The following is a 26,051-nucleotide window of genomic DNA, read 5'->3' as shown; positions in this document are numbered from 1 at the left end:
TTTTCATAAATGTCGGTTTGCTATGACCTTGAATAATGTAAAATTTTTTTTAAAAACGTTATTAATTTTTGAGAAAATTAGTATTTACTGTTTACCTTGAAAAAAATATCACCTTGTGTATATAATATGTACAGGATAATTCCCATGTGGGACGCTTACTGTCTATATTTCGTGCAGGATAGTGGCGATAAAAACTTGACTGTCACCCCGCTGGTAAAATAATGATCATATTACACGTAGAGGATCAATCACCTCCTAAATAGTACATATTTTATAATATCATATTATAGGATATAATATCAGTATGACACGATAGTAGCTGTATATAGGCGACACTCGTTATTTCAAAATATTTATTGCGTTCAAAAAGTTTTATTTTAAATCATTTTTTTCAGCATACGTTATCTGTGCATCAATAATTCGAAAATGTTTATGATTTTCAAATGAAGTACGCATTGCTAAATATTAATAATCAAGTCAAATATTTTAAACCAGAGGTAAAAATATCGGTTTGATTTTTTTCCAATTCACCTAATGCAGTGTTATAGCTTACAGCAGTTGAAAAACGTTAAAAAATTACAATTTCATACACCGATTAAACTTATTTTTATTCAGTGAAATATATCATGTCTATATGGATTGGATCTTAAACAGGTCATATTGCGTACATATAATATACTAAAAAGAGGTTGACTCGATGAGGTATTGAAAACGATTTATTATATTTTCGATAGGTATCATAAAAGTATTTTAAGAACCAATATTTTACATTTTTTTTTTTTATTAAACGACCACAGCAAATTATTAAAAAATAATCAAGTAGTTTATTCATTTTTTTTTTTCATTGGTCATTTCCCAGACGACGCACGGAATGACGGTACGCGGGACACAAATACGGTGACACACCCTAAATATTTATAGTCGAAGACGTATCAGTATTTATCTACTGCACAACAGTAAATTATAATTATTTATAATCATGATGTGTTTGGCGAGACTTTATAGTTTACAAATAAACAGTTCCAATAAGGCGATGAATAAGCCATACGCTTATGCCTATTACATAATATATATTGTAAATCGTAATATAGTTCTGTAAAATATAATAATGTATAACACCAATACGATGTCATCGACCGACTAATATATATATATATATATTATATATTAAATTAAGGCTATTTAAAAGTTCGTAAACCGGTTCGACAGGAATCGGTAAGCATAAGCTTTAAAATAAAAAAAAAAACAATATACATATTATATTATGTATAATATTTCATATTATACTTTTATAAACTGCATTTAATAAAAATTAACGGTCTTCACTGGGATATACATAATATAAACGGTGTATAGCATCTATAAAATTGGAATTATAAGAATTCCTCGTGTGTTTTATTTTATGCTAAGAGCACTGCAATTAATACCTTTATTCATAATGCGAATTGAGTAATATTGTTATTTATTACTATTTCGGATATTATTTTCATCGACTAAACTTTTCGTTTAAACAAACTAGGTAGTGGCTTAAAATGATATTTTATGATAGTGAAATAAAAAACAAAATACTAATCTGCTGATCTTGCCATAAATGAGTTGTCGATACTCCTTTTAATAGAGTCATAACACTTTGAGCCCTCTATAAAAATTTGTATAAAATAGCGCGTGTTTAGTAACGATAATAAATTATTATTATTATTTTTATATTTTTTAAACAATAACTGTTAATATGAAATAAATATGTAATATTATATATGTAATTTGAAAAATGTAATGTAATTGCTATGATTGTTAATTTCGAGATGATGAGTAAACAATGAAAACTGAAGTCTGAAGAGATGGTTATCCTATTATAATTTAATTAATTTATAAACTATATAATATTAAGAACAATAATAATTGCGTCAGTACTTTTAAAGATGTTTTTTTAACGTTTTGATTTTGAATAAAGTTATTACAAAAATACTGATTTGATTTAATTATACTATATTACCTACCTATGTAAAAAATCAAAAATTTAAATAACAGCTGTTTTTAGTAGTAGTTTCCATACTATATTAAGTTTTTAGGTATCAATAAGCATTTGAAAACGATAAGTAACTGTTTTTAATAAGATTATTAGTAGACTATAGACCTATACTGTATTAGAAAAATATCTTTGATTAATCGATGGTTAAAATGTATAAAGATTATAATTGAAATATAATATTGATGAATTTTAATATATATTCATTGAAGAAATCTAACCTAACTCATGATTGATGCTATAAGATAAATATAATTTTATTTAAACCATTATTCGTGATTTATTATTTATTATGATATATATATTTATATTATATTGACCAGTATTTTACAAGTAATAACAAATTTGATTAAAAAAATATTATTATTTGAAAATGTCAATGAATTTACATTAAATCATAGTTCTTAATGAAATAGTAAAGATGAATAATCTTAGATTGTAAACCATTGTTATCATTTAACTATAAGTAGTTTTTATTATTTTATCAATCTCAATTATTTTATTAATATACCTTATTTAGATAAAATGTAAAGAAATTAAATTTTTGATCTTTAATTTTTACTCATAAATCCCAAACACCTGTTAGAAGATCATAATTCCTCCCCACTACCAAATATAAATCCTTTCAAATCTAACCAAAGAGGCTTTGTTTTCCGTTAACACATATTTTTTCAAAAAGTACATTGAGGAACGTTGCATTTTATCTTGTAAAATATCGTCTCAACTGCACTTTTGGACGAAAAAAAGAGTACGATTTCATTCAACACATAATATTATCGTATAAATTATATTATATTATGTGTACGCACGCAATAAAAGCAGGTTAAACGTCAGTTGTAAAAATGCGAAATCGGAATACCATCGTCATTCCATTACCATTAAAATAATAATTATAATCGCGCCGATTAATAATTGATCGCATTAATTATTATTATAACAGTATAGGTACAGCATTCCGAAAACCGCTGCAGTAGACTATCGCATGGTCCGATTGCTTTAATAAAAACAAACCGTCCCACAAAATATACTATATTATAATTTACAACAATCATATCAAACATGACGTGTGGCGATTAGCACACATAATATTATAGAATGAGCATTGAGCTTAATAAATCGTAAAAAAAATGATTTTCGTCCGATCCAAACTACTGCGCCTTATCGATATAAAGTGTTATTTTATATGCACCACACGCTTTAAATATTGTTACGATCGGATTTGCGGATAATTAAGGCGTTATAAATTGCGTTTTATTTTATTATAATATTTAATATTATTTATCAGCGTTCACCGTTACATCGTTTCTTGATGAAATATGATTCGCTGTCGGCGTCCGGACCGGTACCTCAACACGTCGATTTTTTTAAACACATACGTATATGTATATCACGTACAGAATAATATACATAGAATGTTATATTTAGTTAGGTAACAATATAAAATACATGATTGGTATAATAAAAAATTAAAATATTTCAATTTTAACTCGCGCCAAATAATTATCCGTTTTAAAACCTATTGAGCTCAAGACAACTTACCATAGCTATAATCAATAGATATAGTTATAATAATATTAATACGTTTGTATATCCTGCAAAATTGTTGTACGTGACGTATACTAAATATAATTCATATTATTATAATTATAAAAATGCGTTACAGCAAAATAATATTAGATAGCATCAAAACGTATTCTATAATTTTAGTTAAAAATCACCAATAACGTACAATAACATAATATTATCTGTAATTATTTCTAAAAACAATGTTTTTGTAAGAATAGTTAACAAACACTATTATTAATTATTAATTATTTGACTAAACAAGGAATATTTATATATTTAGTCAAATAATTATGTTTAAAGACGAATTTGAATATCACCTAGAAACTATTTAGTATCGTAATATTAAATTGTTATAGTTATTCAACTAAAAGCATTTTTCAGGTAATCATATGACACAATTCTTTACTAACGAACATGGTCCACAATCTTATGGAAATAGATATGTTTAAATTTTAAGACGTATTATAAAATATCAAACGTCATATTTCATAACAATATAACAATGCTTTTATAAGGCATAATAATAATAAAAAAAAAGATAATAATAATAATATAAAACTTACTTGTTAGCAAGTACACGTTATATAATTATTGAAATTAAATACGCCGATAATTTTTGTTACACTTAATGTGTTATAAACAAGCATATTATATTTAAAATTAAGGACGTTGAATGTTAAAGGTTGATGACATGACAACCTTAGTCGCTGTCAGTCAATAACAGTCTATCTTTTTAAAATATATAAGACTGATTGTCTTGCATAAAAGTATTGAGTAGGTATATTGATTCAACATTCTACCACGATTTTAATACATACTAATATTGGTCATTAAAACGTTAATTATTAAAAAAAAAAAAAAAACTATTAAATGTTTGTTGGTATTATTTTTTTCGGGATGAGGGAGAAAAACCGGTGCCAGAAACAACGGGTTATTATAGTGTTCAAATAATACTGCATGTTTTGGCAGTATTAGATATGTAGTACCTACTTATTATTTATGTTATCAAAACTAATGTGTTTAAAAAATGGTCTGTCCAAATTAAAAAGCAGGTCATATAAATATTATCCACTCGAATGAAATGTGTTATTCGGACAAATTTTTATTTGATGGCATAATAAATTCAACAATTAATGATTACTGTAAAATAACTTACAAGCCAGAACCTACAATTTATATGAATATAAATTAAAAAATAAATGTACGATTCAAATTATAAGCTACAAATCACAGATTTCACAATGGTATTTTGAATTTTCGTACCTGATTTAAATCCACTTGCTTAATATGTTTTTCGTTTTATTTCGTGTAGATCGTTCAAGTTTGCTTTAGAAATCTGCGCAGACCTATAAAATATTATTATGAATTAGGTACTAACTGTTCAATTGTGCTTGGGTGATTTCGTTTTTATTCTTTATTGGAAATATAATATTTAATGTAACTTCTGTTAAAGATATTTTGTGTTCAGTATTAATACCTTAATAATTTGTTTTTTGCCACGTTAAAAATTTGTTGCAAACTTTTTTATAGCAGTTACAAATTAATTGCAAACAAATATATAATATTGTGATTATTTACAACAAACACATTATAACTATGTAGTAAAAATTATTTTCCTAAATTCTATATCAAAATCATGTTATATTAGATAAAATTCGCTGACGGGCCCGGTGTATAAGTGAGTTGATTTCCGAGACTTACTTTATGTATGAGTTGATTCCTAGGTCATTATTAGGTATGTATGAGTTGATTCCCGGATCATTTAGAGGTATGTACGAGTTGATTACTAATTGTTGTACATCAATGTAAAATGCAGGACCAATGGGATTATAAAATCTAAGAAAAACCAAGAAAAGCAATTTTTTTAAGAGAAGTATATATTGTCGCGGTATACCTAATGGTAATCAGTGGCGGATCTAGGATTTTTTATGGCGTGTGCTATTTTATTAATAATAGTTCTAAAGTACTTATTAAGTATAATTTGGGGAGGGGGAATTAATAATTTGGTATTTAAACAGTGAGAAAACGGAGTCTTGCGATGTGCATGTATTTTAGATTTATTACATAATTAAGCAATATAAAAATTACGTATAAACAATTTAACAAATATTGTTTTTTGATAATTAAGTACATAACAATGTAATGTGATGTAATGTAATTTTTTGTTCTGGTAATCCGTATCAAAAATTCGCCACTCGGCTAATTATTAATAATTTTTAATAAAAATACGCAGAACAGTAGATGTTTCTGCTACAAAGTACCCCCCCTCCCCTTAAATCCGCCACTGCTGGAAATCTCATAATCAGATACCAATTTTTAAAAACAATGTGTTATGAATTTTTACCAAATTACTAAATTTTTTTTAATAAATAATAAATATAATATGAAAAAACTAAAAATAACATTTTTGAAAAATTTGTTAGTTAACTTCTTCATGGTGTTTTTTGGCCCTCGGGTTACGCTAGAAGGCTGAATATTTGAATAAATATTGAAAAAAATATATAATGACCCTGGGAATCATCTTCCACAATTGTATTGTACATTATGGTTTTTAATATTTTCTTATTGACATTTGAAATTTACGTAATAAGAAGCGCGCGCGCGCACACACACATTCACTAATAAATTAATTTTATGGAAATCACATTTACGACAGAATGATATTAAAAATATTTTAATTTGATTTCAAAATATATTTAAAAAATAATCTTACTAAAAATAAAATAGAATAAAAAATAGAATCCTAAAATAAATAAAATTATACTTTCACACAAATGTGCGCTTAAATATTAATATATTATTGGTTATATTTTGTTATCGTTTTTATTATACTGTATATTGTAGTCTTGTCATTCGTCAGGCAATCGTATATATACGTGCGCACTTTTAAAATATTTGTTTTCTTTTTTTTCTGCGAATACGGATGCTAAAAGCTTTTTGACAGACGGTCAACAGAAAAACCAAGATTGTGAAATAACCTGTAAATTGTAGTAAAGTGTATTTTTTTAGCCTATTGCAAAACGTAGCTTTTTCATCAGAAGGTTTGAATCATATAAAAAATAATTCCAATTTTGAAACTTTTGTTTTGTAGTTTATATATATATATATATATATTTTTTTTTTTTTGGTAATTTTTTTTTTGATATTGTATAATACATCCAATTCACAGCCCTCGTATAACCATAATAATCACACACGTTCGCTAAAAATCATCTGTTCAGCCCGATGTAGCGCTACATTGTATGCGCAGAGAATTTAAAGCTCAAGATATAGAGAAAATTATATTAGTTTTAAATCGTTTTTATTTTATTTTTTAATGTTTTAATCGTACCCGTACGATCACAATTTGTGTTCTCCTCTGATCGAAATCCTTATTTCTTTTTTTTAAACGAATGCTCTTCTTCTTGGCGTTTTCCAAGGTGGTGTTTGTTTCAAAATATAATACAGAAATAATATGTTAAATTGAATAATTAGATTGTTTTACAATTATGTATTTTATAGTCAAAACAATATTTTATAGCAGACGATAATGTGCTGTAGTATCAAATTCAAAATTTGAAATAAATGGTAAATAAAAGTCGCATATTTCTCGATAAAATCCCCCCAGAACGCACGTAGAAGAAAACGTTATTTGTGTCGTCTCAAGAGGAAATTTATGTAAAATGTAATATATATATATATATATATATGTGTGTGTTATATTATACATGCTATTGATGAATCATAATAAGCTCTCAATAATATCATTATAATACTCTCCTAAGTATGCCGACATCATTGACGCGCACGCGCAGGTAATTCGACGACCGCGTAAAAAATATAATCAGCGACAGATCGGATTCAAATTTCAAAACTGATACGGAAACAAAACACGAAATCTGGTAATATTATTTATTATACGTTATAATGTAATACATAATATTATATGTATACGTGACGAGTATATTACATTAGTGTATACCTATAGGTACTTACTGTCGTATAGTCTGGTCGGTTGTGTATCTACCTGGTGGCTATAATATTGTCATAGGTATGGGTATATTATACATATTTATGATGATGTGCATGGATCGTCGCTCACATCTCGGGGTTTGGATACAATTTTGAAATATGACCTTTGCTGTATAAAAAATACATTTTGGTAAATTTAATTCGGTAGAATATCGGTTTGCCCGCTGAATTCCAACATCGACTTGATTTCATATATATTTATATATATTATATGATACATAATACATGTATGTAGGTGCGTTTTTTATTATTTTACTGACAACTGAAAACATAAAAATACTTAACAGGACGCAAGTGGATAATAGGTAAGTACCTAACGACTAAAAATCACGCAATGTTAAAAAATAAAAATGTATATAATATATTATATTATAAATGTATTGTAAGACATACACTTATTAAGTATAAAGATTTTACACGTGAATAATAAATATTATTTTCAATTTTTTTTTTCATTTAAAAACACAGATTCTTTATATGAATAATACTAAAAACTTAACTCAGTAGTATATATATATATATTATTATTATTATTAATATAATATATGATATGATATTTACAACAAATAAAATATACATTGTATATAATTATAGTGAATAATAATCATGAAAAAAAAAAAAAATTATAAATGATGATAATAATAAAGTGACTAGAATTAAAAATACTACAATATACATAATAATATAATATTTAATATTATACACACAAAGTGCGACTCCGCAGAAATACGCGTGCTTCGAACGTATTCGCTGCAACACTTATACAAATAATATACATCAATCGTTTAATATTATAACAATATAATACATAATGGATCGATCACGGTCAAAAGATCACCACCACACCTGTACCAGAGTAGTAAGAGTTTATTGTACGTATACCGCGATTGCGACAAGAGAAAAATAAAACGAAGACGTATTATAAACGTCAATTCTTTAAAATATACAAACCAATAATGAGATATTAACTATAGTAATAATATAATGACGATAAGTAATAATAGTAAATAGTAATAATCTTATTTTTTATTTTAATAATATAAACGCCCGCTCTGTTAGCCTGGCGTGTTATAACATTCAAATAATATTATATTATACAAAACACGCATACATACATATAAATATATAATATAATATGGATGCATAATACAAAAATACGCGATAGCAGATTAATTAACGACGAGTAAACGATACGAAAAATAAAAATACGCGCCGACACATTAATTACGTTTGTTTTACGACATTGTTACTCCGAAGACTCGTAAAATGTTTTTCTTTCTTATAATAATAATAATAATAATAATAATATTATGTTCGACTTGGTCGTAAAACCACGAAAATCGATAAAAGCCTAAGTGCTCTGTTGCGTATTGTACGTTTTGTTTGTTTTCCCGTCGTTGAGCGCACGCGTTATTTATGACGATATTATTGATATTATTTACCCATAATATGATTATATCGTCGTCGCCGTTGCCGCCGCTTTCGTCGTCGACGAAGGTGCGTTACACGCGTAAACAAGTATATATATATATATATATATATATATAAATATAGGTTTACCGTATCGGTATTTTTTTTAAAATTTTAATTAATAATATATTAACGTGTTTTAAGGGTGCGCGCGCTCATGGAGACGGTAGCCCGAGACCCGCACCTCCCACGTCGTAACGCCGGCACCGCAGCCGTTCACATGCCGCCCCTACTGCTACAGTCGTCAGCGGATCCCATCGACGAACAGTCTTCAGAATCGCCCCCGTATGACCGTTCCTCGTCCTGCGGTGAACTCCCCACGGCGGCCGATGTAGCGTCGACGGCGGCGTCGGCCGAGGACTGATGCGATGACGGAGCGCACTCGGGACACGCGCCGCCGTGACCCTTATCCGTTTCCGGTGCCATGTACACCTTACCGCATTTGTTGCATTCCTCTTGGGTTTCACCTGCGGAAAACGAACAAATTAAAAATATATTAATATACGGTCGAGATATTGTTAGGATAACGTCATTATTATATTACACGAGTATTATGCTGTCGTTATTAATAGTTGGTGTGGTATGAGCATGTTATATACTATTATCTTTATAAGCATAGTGGTTTATAGCAAGGAATTGGGGTTCGATAGGACTGAAACACTTAAAAACTTCGTAAAGCGTATGCATATTATAATATCACAAAATATAAGTACACATATTATTTTAACGTTATAAACGTTTTAACATGTCCATATTTATCTTAAAAGATTCGTTGCGAATCACGATTATGATGTATCATATTATATATGACTGGGATAAAAGTTGGATGATTAATAGATAACTTAAGCTATACGTGTCAACGGTTCTCAATCTTTTTAAATTTCATAGTATTATTCACAGGTTTTGAAAATTTTTAACGTACTGCTAGAAAGTATATATTATGTATAATAATAATAATAATAATATTCTAATTTTTTTTCCTTAAAATCGAATAACACATAAGAGCTTTTCACGTACCACTGGTTGAGAACTATTAATATATATATACACATATAATATGTGGTTGAGTATATGTTTATATACAAAGAAAGCTTATTTTAAAGTTTAAATTTATTATTTACGACGAATAACCAATTAATAATTTTGAATGACCGTATTAGGAATTATTGAAATTTTTGGGGTTTTGATGTACAATAAACTAAATATGTGATTTAAGTATTTAATTAAACAAATCAAATAAAATTAATTTTTGGCCTGAGAGCCATTATTGGTAACCCTTATTACATTATGTGTTGTTTTTAAACGGTATGTTATTTGTAGTGGTTATTGTTTGATGTATAAGGAAATAGTAAAACATCTTCAACTTTGATCTGCAAAAAAATTTTTAAAACAATAACTCGCAATTTTATTTTTCAGACTTATTAAGAAAACATATTTGAAATTTCAAGCTCCGATCATTAATGCGATATGATCATTGATCAAGGTACAATCTGAAATATTCAAATCTCGGGTAATCTGGTCTGTATAATAATAAATCATATAACGTATATAATATTTTCTGACCAATTTTACTTAGTCGATTTATGTAGGTATCAGAGATTTTTAGAAAACATTTTTAGATATCGTATACTGCAGTTTTACCAAACGACAGTCTAATGGTTATGTATAGGGCCTTTGTTGTGATCCTCGGCTATTATATAAAATAAATATATCATTATATGTATAGTGCATTATATATATTATATTATTATAAGGGTTTAAGTGTTTTTTATAGGTCGCCAATTATCCGTCGTCGTTTGTTCGCTTATATACCTAAAGGGGGTAATTCGGTGGGCGTAAGTGCGTGTATAATTGGACGACCAAATGTACGCCGGTGTCTATTAATTTGGGTAGTATTATTACTATTATTTTAGATGTAATAAAATATAGGCGCCACAGATAAATGCGAGGACAATTTTCGCGGCGAGCACATGAGACCGGTTCATGGAAAAGGTAATACCCTTAACACGGATTTCGCCAATAACGGTGTATAAATAAGCCTTGAAACACCCCGTTTGTAGGCAATAACGTGCGTGGTATATATCGTTTCGGCGGCGTTTCACGATAGCTCTTAGACTTAGCTGCACGTAAATGCGCGTAACGTGTGTTTACGTGAGGGCAAACGACGCCCACACGCTGTATATTATATAATAATAATAATATATCGTTTTCGTGAAAGTGTGTACACAGTATATGAATGGCGGCATCGTGACGGTGGGAAAAAATAGAAAAAAAAATTCGTTTTAAGAAAAATATTAAACGACATAATGGATTTGAGTTTCATGACGGTGACGCAGATAGTGCAGGCGGTTATCAAAAAATAAATAAATAAATAAGTCCTAAAAATATCAAAAACCTATATGAACAAAAACTAATAACTAACAATATCGATTATGACGCACATTTTCTTTAGTAGGTTGGACTAAATATACATTGTATACGAACTTCCTGTCTGACCTTTTTGTTATAACATTTTTCCTTCAGTTTTCTTATCCATTGATTGTTAAAAAAACAAAGTCATACTTTATACTTGTTAAAACATTTTATCTATTTTCACTCTAAAACACTCAAATTGTCCATGATTAATCTAATCAAATAAATCCCAATTCAACGAATATTGCACGTATTACTTAAAATCACGAATTTGTGGAAATCAAACGATAATTCATGTAATCACCTGTAAATTTGAATACTTAAATATGATATTATTTGACTGAAATTGCAGTATGAAGATTAAAATTATAACTATAGATATCCATTGTAATATTGATAAGTATAATATAAATTTTGATTAAATCATTGGCGGTAATGAATGATACGCGCACTATATAGTAATCATTTTATTGATACGGTGTATAATATTAGGTACATAACGTGTATAGAAAATTTTATGCGGTCGGTCTGATAATCTACATAAATCATAATAAATTGATATGCAGTGCGTATGTGTAAGCGACCCGGACCTGTGTATGTGTATATTTCCCGTCGGCTTTAATATTCCGTTTTAATAAATATATTTGCGTGCAATTGCCACTCGGATTTCTCGCCACATTCTATACGCGGATCGTTTCCCGTACTCGCCAGTAATGGGTGCGCGGGTATAATGATAATACTATCAACGCCGTCATCATACATCCTACTGTCCGCGCCCGTCTCTTCCGCTTTATCTTCGTCGATCGCGATCGTAAGTCGATTGAAAATCAAAAAGCAATTTTCGGTCGCTGCCAAGACTCGATCTCCCTAGTATATTATACCTACAGGTGTATGATAATAATTATATATTCTGCAGCCAATAAAAGTATAAATAGACACGAGAAAAAAAATCATAAAACTATTACACATAAGTCTTAGAACTTTCCTAACGCTCGTTTATTACAGTCGATATTCGTTGGAAACATCGTTGTTTCTATATAATATAAATATATAACATACACTATTATAGTTTCTATACTGACTGAAAAGATAAACGTGTATATTACGTACGATGTATATAATTATAGGCAGGTTGAGCTGGCGTAAAAACTTCATGCAGGCGCATGATACCGGGTTTTTAACTGCGTGAACGAGATACGAGTATAATATAATCATTTATAACACACAGGGTGATTTTTTTTTTTAAATTTAAAGAGATAGATTTCTCATTTTCTCAATGTGAAATAATAAAACCATATGCAATATAATAAATCATATCATCCGAGAATTCGTTACTTGAGATTTTTATGTAGAAACCATTGTATTTACATTATTGTATACAAACGGCGCAGCCCTTATAACGTAAATAGTGGCGTAAATTGTAAAAAACATTTTCTATTTAAAACCGAATCGACTACTGACGTCCTTGTTTAAAACTTATTGCATTTAACTTATATTACTTGGTCGACATTAATGTAATACATTTTTTCAAGTTGTTATAAAGTAGCTAAATCATTTAACTATTCTTGCCCCTTTATCGTTTTAAAAATATTCTAAGACTAATTATCGTTCACAGTTCACAACTTACTGTGTTAGTTGGTATCGTTAAGAACATTTTTAATGACTATTCATTATTAATAGAAAACCATTTTGAATATCATTCAGCCAGGTACTGAAGTATTGCTATATTTCCGATTAAAAATTCCTAATTTCGTCTTCAAGTCATGTGTATCACCGACAAATTATTTACTTAGTTGTACCTATTTAGTGATTAATATGAGAAAGTGACTTGTACGATAATTGCAATTGTTTATAGTAAAAAACTTGTCATACATATTTAATAAACAAATATAGGCTTTTAAAATAGAAATGATACATATTTTTATGATTTTTTAGTTAAGCAAGTACTACATTTATACCAATCGCACCACCGAATTTACGCCACTACGTACGAAAAAATAATAATTATAATAACATATCACACGACTATTCATTATATTATTGTGAGACGACGTTATAATAATAATTATAAAATAATAATACCATAACTATATAATAGGACTCACAGCTATACTTCTGCACTCAACTTTATTGTATAGCTGATAGTTATAATATAGGTACCGCGTATTTACGTTACACGCGTGTGGTTATTGGGTCGCGGAAATTACACGTTATATCCCGCGCGCGGCAGAAGACGGCGTCGATCCCTATTTCTATATTATTATATAATAAATATATATTGTTACCGGCTCTAATGAATCGGTCGATAATCTTGGTTGCAGATATGGGTACACGCGTGTATATATGGGTAAGTATACTATGAGTACCTCAGGGTTGATATGTGTATACACTATACAATATATAATAACAAATTTTGATTGTGTCGAGACACACATAGTGAGAAAAAATAGGTAATAAACAGAGAAATAAGTGGAGAAAGGACAATCACTTCTGTGCAACGGATCACGGACCCTGCTGAAACTCAAACCACTACCATTCCGTATAAAACTCGAATGTTATAACAAATTTAAAGAACACATACGTAACAGACTCACAAATGATGATGGCAACCGTAAATTATAAATCGACGAGCTCAAGTTATGATATGGTTATTATTACAAATAATATGTACTCACTCTCGTGGGTCTTCATGTGCGCTCTCAGGTTGCAGGCGAGAGCGAATTTCTTTTGGCATAGTTCGCAAGCATGCGGTTTGTCCCCTGAAACAAACAAAAAATACAATCGTTAATATACCTATAATTTTCAATATAATATTATATATTATTTACGGGTTCATATTTGTCTATGGTTAGCTAACTACTTTATGAATAATCTACAGACTGTACTTATCACCATGTCAATAAAAAATAATTGATAATATTACGTGATGAGTATTTTATGCTATATATATTACAGCTAGCGAAACTTTAATCCGGATTAAAATGTATTATAATATTATACCGTCGTCGATTCGTCTTATCCCGATCGGAATAATCACGATTCCATGTCGAGAGAAACCTACAGTGGTGAACCATAATAAGCACATGTAATAGACTTCTCTCTCTTTTGGTACATATACGTGCATATTATATTATAGTATATGTCGTAAATAAATAAAAAAAAAAAAACGTGTATTTGAATGAAGGTTATGGACTTGAGACTACTGAATTAATTGGTACCAAATTTAGCACAAAAATTCCTTAATTATCGGAGAATATTTATAATTTAATTTTTCAATTCATATAGATCGTTAAATGACAGCTCACTTATGAATATCGTTCTTGCTTACGAAAATCGAATATTTTTTTATTTTATTACATATAAAATATTGTCATTGATTATACTACTGTTCGAGCGCTTGACTCATAGACTCAAAAACTACTCTATTAATTTTAACAAGAATTTCAGACATTTTTCTTAGATATCTCAGGAAGATTTAGCGTATAGCTGTGAACTGCGTCAAATTAATTCATAAAGCTAACCGGTATGCTGATTCGCTTGTAATCTAAGGTATACATTAAAACTAAGATATACATAGATATAGCATGATATTTTATATTTCTAATTTTTGCTCAAACGAATTTTACTACTAGTATATAATATATATATAACACAAAGTTTTGTCGATGGGTGTCACGTTGCTAGAATACTTATATATGAAGCACAAAGAGATAGTGTGTATAAGCGAGAGAAAAATAAATCTGTTTTACAATTTTGTCATCGTGCTTGACTACGTGATCGTCTCAGTGAAAGGGTATATTACAATAATAATAACAATTAATAATATTATTATTTGCGATCGGGTTGGTTCGCTGTCACCGTCGCCACCGCTGCCGCCCGGGTCGTTTCAAGAGGATTTTAATTAGACATCGCATTGTTCAATTCAAACGTCACGCTGCCGCGTTGCCGTATAATAAGGCGAAGAAATTTCTGCGCTCCGCCCCCAGCAGTATATCGTCGTCGTTTTGAATGGCACTAGTCGCAGCCTCTACCGCTGTGTCATTACAAAGTGCCCACTACCAATACACATAATACAATATATACGCTCTTATACATATTGTCAGTGTATTTACGTATGGGTATTGGGTATAGACACAAACACCATCATATCTTACCCGCAAGACCGTCTGGCCGGTTGTCTCCTTTTTGCACACGTTAAATTCGATTTTTCAATAAACGTCCGTCGTCAACGGGTATTTATAACGTGGACTACCAGCGCAGTCGATTGCAGTATATTTTCTAACAACATTGCTACTGGTATATAGATACGTGCGTGTAATGATAATAACGATCGTCATCCGCTTGTGCGGTTGGTCACACATTGTCCGTCCAACAATATTACAGAATATAATACTATACAATATCATAATACAAAATATGATACCTGAAGTAGAGTATTCACGAGCGGTGTGGGTGATATGAAGATTTTCTGAACAGAACACCTTCGTGCGAAATTTATTTAAATAAGAAATTAAATTATTAATAAATAAATCACTCGGTTCATGTGAACACGCAGATCATCAGCCTTATACTCATATTCATAGCATAGAGAGGTGTATAATTAATGGTAATAATGAGCAATAATACGTATGTGTGCGTGAGTATTCTATATATCCGTTTTGTCTTCGTATATATTCGTCATCATTATGTATACATATCATATTATAGGCGTTATCCAGCGCGTCTACGTTGTAAGACTCATAACCGCATTACTGTCATCTGGTTGCAGCAAACGATCGTGTTTTCTTCATTTTGATTTTTCACCTATACTTTGTATGCTTTATTATAATGATTTATGTTCATCCGTCGATCACATCATCATCGTCATCGTACACATGACCAGTATATTTTTCGAGTGTCGACCGCTAACGCGGAAACCGTCGAAGCGCTAATATCAAGTTTTTTTTTTAATATCAATAATATTATTTCCACACGCGCAATATTATTTTAATAATAATAATAATATATGCATGTAATATAATATGTACGCTGCCGTTGTTTACCGGCTGATAGTAATAATAATAACGATAATAACCTGACGTTTCATTACGTGTACACGGCTACTATATTATATAGGTACATGTTAAAAAAAGAAGATAGACTATATTATATTATTATAATAAATATTATGCATATGTATGTGTGTGTGTGTGTTTGTGTGTGTAATAGCTATTGCCTATATGTATATATATATATTATATAAATGTATAAGGAATATAAACAAGAACAGGTCGGGTCGCTCGGGTCGGAGCGTATACGTATAGCTAAATTACGACGGTAATTATTATTCCGAGGGGAGAACGGGTTTGACCAACCTCCCACCACAACCCCTTCATCTCACCCATGGGTCCGACGACTTCGTCCAGCCCCTCGTGTGCCGCGGACGCCTTCGAATCACGCGCGTGCATAATTTGTAGCAGCAGTAGCCGCAGCAGTCAGCCCGCTACTATATTATCTTCTGCAGATATCAAGCGAGGTACCACGGTAGCCGCGCGTGGGACGTCTTCCGTTAAGGTGTGTGTGTGTGCGTGTGTGTGTGAGTGTGTGGTGTGGTAAGGCGCCGCTGCGTAAACAGGACGATAAATCCAAACAAAGAGCGTTTCTCCGTCTTAAAGGTTTTCCACGCTTAACATATTATTATGTTATATTAAAATAAAGTTAGTGTAGTCGACGGGCACAATTCCGACGACGGACATTGGTTTCGATTGGTAATGTCGATTTGCGCAAATTAATCGTATCGGTTTCGGTCGGGTTAAGCTCTTGGAAGTCGTACCCAATCAACAGACGTCAGACACATTCACCACACTAAGTTAATATATTATGATCGCACGACTGTGTACGTGTTTTTTGATATTCTGTTAGGTCTCCTCAGAGACTGAAGTACGCGCATGTTATACGTGGATTCGTAATTAACATTTAATCGGAACCTATAAAATTTATTAATAATAAACGGAATAGTGTAGAAAAAAAACATATGACGAGGTCAATACACGGGTAATGCCCATTACACGATATTAATTTAACAATAATAATAAGTCATCGGACGTTAGATCTTTGTCGGGACGCATGCGAGCGGCAGGTGTCACGAAAAGCGAAGAGACACCTGCTGCAACAGCAGTCGTCTTGGAGAGAAACGCGACTTTTTAGAAGCATTCGACAAAAAATCCCACTGTTTATTATAAGTTGCAGTGGCAGTTTATCGTACGCGTATTAGATTTTATAATACATGGCAATAGGTAAGAAAACGAACTTTTGAATCTCGCAAACAACAGATTTTTTCCAAAACTTTTATACGAACTGCTGGTGCGGCGTACCTATAAGTACGCGCTCACGAAGTGCATACAGGAGGATATCCACGCAAGTAGAGTTTGAATTACTTCGAACGACGAGGGAAAAATTCCGACGGGTGGCAGCATCAGCGGTGCAGGATGAACGATATTTAAATATATAATAATTACCCGGCGACGAGAACGGGTCGTGTGTCACGCGTAAATCAGCCCCGGCCAATAATAATCTACCGACTAGCGTGTACGACGGCGACGTTAAAATACACATACGTACCTATATTATTATGCCTCTCTCATCGCTATTTATCTTTCTCTCTCTCTCTCTCTCTCTTTCTTTCGCTGTATATAATATATTATATGGGACGCAGGGCAGATGTAAGCGGTAGATAAGTGAATGGTGCACGACCGTGTTTATGTTAATGAACCGACGGCAATTACAAGTTAATTTACTCGCGGGGCTCCTGCTCGATTGATAAATATATACATATAATAATAGCTCTGTATACGACGCGTCGCATATACATACGTCTATTATATTCTCTTCTATCCATTTTGTCCAAGCACCGCTGTTACGGTTACGCGACGAGACTACCGCGCAGTGTACACCCCGACCCGGACCGCGTGGACACGATGAGGAGAGACACATACCGCGCGCGCAGTAAGATATTATAATACATTATATGTTACTTTTCTATTATTATTATTCGCCCCCGTTTTTTGTTTAAATATATAATCATACGTATTATTTTACATAGCCGTTTAATAATATAATAATAATAATTATTATTATTATTATATGTTTCGTGCGCGAAAGATACTCGATACCGATACGCACACGTTATAAATTATGCACATGTACACATAATATTATTATATATAATTGTATAAATTTATTATAGGCACGCCATTGTTGTTGTTATTGTTATTATTTTGTCTCGGTGTAGTTATATGTATAGATTACGATTTTTTAAGTACGTACGTGTATAGGACCCATTTGGTTCTCCTAGCCCCTCATCTAATCAAGCAATACTAACCTAAATAGCATTAACAATTGTAATTATGTACGATATTTATGATCGGTAATTTTTTATAGTGTTCAAATTCAGGCTCAAAAAGCACTAGAAAAAAAAAAAAAAAAAACAGAATTTATATCATATAGTTACCCGCCAGTGTAATAATAAATAGTATCAATAATCTATATGCATTTTTTTCATGAGTACAAAAATATTTGAAAAATTTATTCATTATAATAAAAATATATTAAATAAAAAATAGGTGTCTCGTGTTTACGTATTATGTGGATGTGTCGGTTAGATGATAAGATTTTAGTATTTAATGTATTGGTCTGTATAAATAAGTGACTATTAACACAAAAGCAACATTTGCATGATTCGTGTAACATTATAATTGCATTAATATTAATATAGCATCGTCGTTGTAGTCTGTTGGTTAGGATGCTTCACAAGTCACAACATCCCCTAAAACACCTGTACGAGATAATATAATAGGATTTCGAAAACTCCGAAAATGATTATATAATACAAACATACTGTTTAGAAACAAACTGGTATATTATGCTTGTATTAAAATACAAGCCGGTACGCAGACGACGGCGATCAGTATCGACTACGAAGCAATTTTACGTGTATATACGGTTACGCGTCGGCGATGACGAATACCAAAATCGTTGTGACAAAGACGGAACACGTCGACCGCGTGCCCGGGACACATGACAAATGACTGTGGTCAATTCGGACGAAGGAGAGTATAAATTGAAAAAAAAATACCCGCCGCTATTTCTGTATAATACTTATAATGTTATATGGAGTTATACGCATTTCGAGACACAGAAACGAGAAGAATTAACCGGTCTAGACGTTGTAACGTTATATTATTATCGCGCGAGCGCGTGTGTGTTTGTGTTTTTTATATACTATACAGTCTCAAAATTAATTTGGACACACCGGGAAAGGTCACACGCGCGGCTTATGGAATTCTAAAGTGCCCTTGAGACGTTGTTTTTTGGGGCTGTACGACGCGTCTGCATCTTCTGTCTATATACGCACATACCTATTGGTATAACGACGACGAAATTAAGTGCATAGTGCATCACACACGAGAATTTGTTTTCAGCGATCGGCTTTTCGCAAAAATCACACAAAATTCTAATACTTTGGTATATTATTATAAGTGAGCTATGCTTTCTGTTATCTATTATTATAAAAATTTTCCTGATAAGAACTTCTTTACGATTCGTTTTATCGTAGTACAACGCGATACTTATTCATATGTTTATTATTTATTATTATTTTACTGCAGGTATAGTCTAAACGCGCGCACGCACACACACACATTTAAAATGCGTGTATATATGGAATGTTTATGCGATCACTGTTTGGTAGATCGAATATTGTACGTAATAATATAATATAATACATAATATATTATTATGCATTTTATACGAGGTGACAATTGTATCAGATAAAACTAACCTTTCTACATATATGTATACATATGGGCCTCCTGGAGGTCGCCTCAAGGTATCTATATATTATAATATACATATATATATTTAATTTCTCGCTGCCGCCAAGAGGTCTAAATAATGTCTCAGGTCCTAAACACGTCACCGTGAATTAATCACAATCGAGAAAATAATAATAATATATCATATTATTGTAATATTGTATAGTCGCAGAAATCATGGCTATAATATAATAGCTTGTTGCTCAGTCGCAAGTCGCAACCGTACGCGCGCGTACAATTTTATCAGATCTAATTTGTCACCCAGTGCAGCGACTCGGATGATGATAATAACACACTATATAATAAACACTATTACTTTATTATATACTTACCTATAATATACCAATACGTCGCCATTATGCACAGCAGCGAGTATATTGCATATTTATATATAATTTATAATTAAATACATTATGAATCATATAGTCAGTTTGTCACCAGTTTGTATATTATAGAGCTTATATAATATAAATAATATAAGTACATATTATACATTAAAATCATTATAAAAAGCTTTTTTAGACAAAAGTCGCTGCTGTACATCAGACTCGTCATAAATTATGTATCTTGTTTCCTTCTTATTTCGAGTTGTAATTATAATCGTTATCACTTATCATCATTATATTATTATTATTATTATTATTATTATACTGTAATTATATCGTGCATGCGTTCCTGAACATATTTCGATCTACTTTCGCATCTATCAAGAACGATTTTTTAGAATTTTATCATCGTCATTATTATTATTATTATATGAGTATTTGTAGGTATTCGCATAATTTAAATCATCGCGTTAGGGGTCGGCCAGCAGTAGGACGTCAATATAACAATAATACGTCCATCTGATAAGTCAACGATCTCGACGTCAATTATTGCACGGGGTGCGCGCTTGCGCAAGCTGCATATGACGTAGGTAAAATACAGAAATTGGCTTTTTGTTTGTCTCCTCTAATTGCGCGCGAAAACGGTATATTATTCGCGTAGTTCAATTGCGTTTCCCTGTATTCTGCGCGCCATCACCAGATTTTGATCGAAGTCTGTGGAAATCTCCTAGGAAAATAATTGACAGTCATCGATGCGTCAATCTTTGCCACTGCCCTATCAATCAACCAGCATACGACAGAAACGAAATCGCAACGGACCGCGAATGAAATTTATCGACACCGATATCTACTTTACGTAGTCCGAGTTTCCTGCTAGTTTTTCTACACCACATCGAACGTATGATACGTTATGCGCAGGTAGACGTAATAATATAGCGTAGGTAGTAGCGTACCCAAAAAAGCAAAGAATATATTTAATATTTTATTTAAATGCTGTAATATTGTATTTAAATATCATAGTAAATTATCATACCGACTTAACGATCGAAGTTGGATTGCCGGGCACGCGACGAAACCGTATCATGCGATATAATATTATGTTTATAATAAGCTCCCGGAAAAACTGGTTTCAACAGCATTCATACATACATAATAATAATAATAATAATAATAATAATACCTACAAAGGTGCGTTTTAATCGAATATCTCACTCGATATATGGTGTCGCGTGTACCTACTGACATCGCCAGGTTGTATCGGTTACTATCGCTCGTGTTCCACCTCATCACCATACTACCAACAAACCACTCGAAAATCGATTCCTCTAAGATCCATATAATATGTAAATTATATATCCGAATTCAAATCATATTACCTATTTTATAAAAATAAGTAGCGTGGTATATACCTATTACCTACTCATATTATCGTATTATTGTAACCCTGCACCTGCATCAACAGGTTTGGACTGTGTAGTGGTTTTTTTATCACTTATATAATAATATAATACGTTATTTATATGAAATGAATGATATACCTAAAAAATTATTATTTATTAGCTATTATCGATATTATTAACAAGAAAGAGTATTATGCAACATCTAACTTAAATAATAACAACAATTAATCGTGTTTCATATTAGAAAAGTAAAGTATGAGATGTCACAGGAAAAAAAATATAATGATTGAACAAAAAAACTTAAAACTATATGTAGTGATTATAATAATAGAAGTAAAGAAAATTATTTACGAGGGATTGTGCATAATTTTCAACTATAAGTTTGATTTTTTTATTAGGTACTATTATTTTAATTGAAAATAATCTACATGATACGAAATAATAAAATGTAATAGTGAGTTTATATACAGTTGGATCATGAATAATATTATTTGTATAAGATTATGATAGTTGTTAATCAAATGAAATATGACTCGTATAAGATTTCAAACAATTTTTTTTTTTACCAAATATAATGAAGACTTGCCTATCATGCGTTAGAATGATGTATTAACAAATAATTTTCTGAATACAACGCGTATTTTTTGAACGATTTTTACTATTTTCAAACTCAACAAAGACGATTAACGTGCTACAAACAAAAAATAAAATGTATACATAAATCACGCCTGACGATCATTATTTATGAACCGGATTTTTACCATCTCCGTTTAGCGTGGTATATGTAGGTACCTATTATAATAGCCATAGTAATATCGTAATACTCACCATCGTCAATAATTATTATCAGTCGCGTAGAGAGAGCGTTGTTGAAAACGAAAAATTAAAAATTACTTATTAGTTATATTGTCTTAAGAGTCGGCAACGATGATGTGTCGGCTGCAATTGACCACCCGCCGCCGACGACTTATTACAACTCGGTAATCGGTATATACTTTTGTGGGATCCCGTGGGTAACCAATCCAGCCATTTATCATCGGAACGTTGTAGTAATTGGGCCACAACGACAAGAAATATTGTGTTAATAATAATAATAATAATATTGTGCACCATACGCGGACACTTTAGACATGAAGCCAATTATTATAATACGCGGCAATGACAAATCACTCTCTGCAGATGTCTGCGCCCGCGTACGTGTACAGATTAATAAAAACATTGATTTGAAGAATAAAATGATGATCTATACGAAAATGATCGCCACGTCAAAATAAATATCATACCCGAAAAAGTTGTAGCTAATTCGTTTTTAAAAGTGATAATGTATACAATATGCCCGCGTATACGGCATAATATAATTTTCTGAGTTCTTTGTGTATCAGTCTGTCAAATATATTATAATATGTTAAAACGATTCGATGAGAAAATAATATATCGTTTTCAGTATGCGTTATGATATGGGTGTGTGAGTTTATTATTCTCTAAACACTAAACTGAAGCTGCCATTTATTATATAAAATATGTTATACTATGTAGATCGATTGCGATTTAAATATAAACTATTAGGTGGTTCGTGTAATTTAATTCCGAGCGCTGTATCTATGAAGTGTATTGGCCGGAAAACTACTGTTTATTATGTAGTAATGCATTAACAATACAGCAGCTATTTCCACCCCCAAAAAAGTAGCTTGATATTGCTAATATTTTTTTGTAGTACACTATTTTTAATGCTATTGTTTAAATGCAGTATTTTTTAATTTTCTTTACTAATTCACTTAATAAGCATTTATTCATTGTATGTAAAAGGTGATTTTTTGTCAGACGACAGTTTTTTTTTCATACTCTCATACGTACATGTCGTGTATTTTTGTAAACAAACTAAAAATGTTTTATTAAAAATTGGTAATAGGTACCTAACCTTATCATGGGGGGAGATGTGACTATAGTTAAGGAATTACAAACAATCATGGATGCAACTTAAAAAAAAAGTTGATTTCTGTATAAAAATTATATAACGAATAAATAAAACAGAAAAATCTTTTAATTTTTTAGTATTATATTTCTCATTTGTGACACAACACAAAAATACACTAGCCGGTAATAGTAAATATCTATAGCGTTCTATAATATTTCGTTATATCGTACATTGTGTATACACTATACAGTATACCTAATGAATAGCGATGCTATGTTAATCGCTACAATTAACATGTTACTTCCGATTGCTATGATAATATAATAAAAATATGTGCAATATTAAAATAACATGACAAACAGATCATTGTCGACCACAACAGCGTATAATATTTCTTGAATGTTTAACAATAAGTAATACGTGGATATGACAACCCGTAAGTACGTATATAGTGTAGAAAACGAAATATTATAAATTTAATGTAGAAACGTATCTGTATGGTTATTTGGTCTTTTAAAAATCTGTTTTTGCCATCTATGTACAGTTTCTTCAATCGATAAAATAATAATAATATTACTATTACAACATCAAAATAATATATACGCGTGCCGGAGTAAATAACGCACTCGGATGACCGACTTTTGCGCTGCCGCACCGTCGAAGTACAATTGCTATAAAATATAAAACAATACATGTGTATTACTATAGTTGTAACAATGACGTATGTACGGGTATCTCTGGTTGATGCGATAACAATCGACGTATGTCGTATGGCGAAATAATAATACCTGTAATTGCGTTGTTTATATTTCTGAATTAATTTCGATAACTAAAAAAAAAAAAAAAAAAAAAAATGAACCGAACGCGAACGATCTATATAATTCATTACCCATGTATTTATAATATATATATGTGTACGATTCGATCGTCATATATTGTTCCTGGGCATTCCGCAGGTGACGGTTGATCTGTGGCGGGTTGAAGAGGGGTGTGCGAGGGCGGTAAAACACACGGCTATAACATAATATATTACGTTGCTCATATATACCCGACACGACTATCGCGCACCGGTTCGACGGTTCATGAACCAAAAATTCGAATAATATTTCATTCGCAGTCGTCGATTGCATCTAGCTGTACCTATTATAATAATATACACGTATTAACGATAACTATACAACATTATACGGAGTGATTCATTTAACAAGCCACACATATTATTGTGGAAAAAAATAAATGTCTTTACAAAGTTATTAATGTGATTACCATAGTATTGTTTCAGACGGAAATATCTTGTTTTATTTAAAGAATTTTAATGGCAATGTATTGTGTTGGATTTTATAAACGTTATCATCAGAGTACTTTTTTCGGACGGTTTTTGGTTTAATGTTTAATAGAAGAATATGCATAAGTGTACTTCGATAAGCTGCAGTGGACAAATTATACTCTGTGGATAACAGACTAAACTTTAACTAGTGTCAGTTGAATAAGATCACTCCGTATACATGAGAAGAGAGAAAATCTTACCTACCAAATCACATATTATATAACAATTCCACTATATAACTATATATATAATTTTGTATGTGTGCGTGGGGTGTACACGCATCAGCGACATTGATGATAATTATAAAGATATCGCTGACGATCCTAACGTAGACAATAATCGAAAAAGAAATACGTTTCACCGCTGAGCTAATAAGCCACGTGCAGCAGCCCTGCGTTTATCTGGGATCGAGATCGAAACTACATTGCACCGCCAAACCCGCCAAATCCAAACGGCGCGCCGGTTGAATTTATTTTATCGGGCGCCCCCACAATATACTCCGCCACTGTCCGGTATCACGCGTGCATGGCGCCTCCCCGCGAGTACGCAGCCTTCTTCGGTATACCCAAATGCATAATCACGACTGTTCATAATAATATTATACAATATCATTACGCACGCGTTTTAACTCAGGTATACCGTACGTTAACATGGTATATTACTACTGGTCACGAACTCGTATTATTCTAATAGAGTAGGTATGAGTTGGTATATTTCGATCTTTGATTCTGCTGGTTTTCTACTAC

At 31.2% G+C, this 26,051-nt stretch overlaps 1 protein-coding gene across 2 annotated transcripts in view; it reads right to left on the bottom strand.

The window, feature by feature from the left end:
- Positions 1-8,575: 8,575 nt before the first annotated feature.
- Positions 8,576-26,051, bottom strand: part of LOC112596945 (zinc finger protein 2 homolog) — a 95,626-nt gene continuing 78,150 nt past the window's right edge. The window contains exons 7-8 of one of the 2 annotated variants that reach the window (XM_025342832.1): positions 14,161-14,244; positions 8,576-9,540 (exon numbers count right to left, since the gene is read on the bottom strand). In XM_025342832.1, the coding sequence (XP_025198617.1) occupies positions 9,290-9,540; positions 14,161-14,244 (335 nt within the window). In that variant the 3' untranslated portion in view covers positions 8,576-9,289. The remainder of the gene's footprint in view (positions 9,541-14,160; positions 14,245-26,051) is intronic. The other variant, XM_025342833.1, reaches the window with a different exon arrangement.

The sequence above is a fragment of the Melanaphis sacchari genome, unplaced genomic scaffold (genome assembly GCF_002803265.2).
Source record: "Melanaphis sacchari strain LSU unplaced genomic scaffold, SCAv2.0 Contig36_pilon_pilon, whole genome shotgun sequence".
Classification (NCBI taxonomy): Eukaryota; Metazoa; Arthropoda; class Insecta; order Hemiptera; family Aphididae; genus Melanaphis; species Melanaphis sacchari.
Note: the sequence above shows the minus strand (reverse complement) of the source record. Positions and strands in the feature narration are given on the sequence as shown.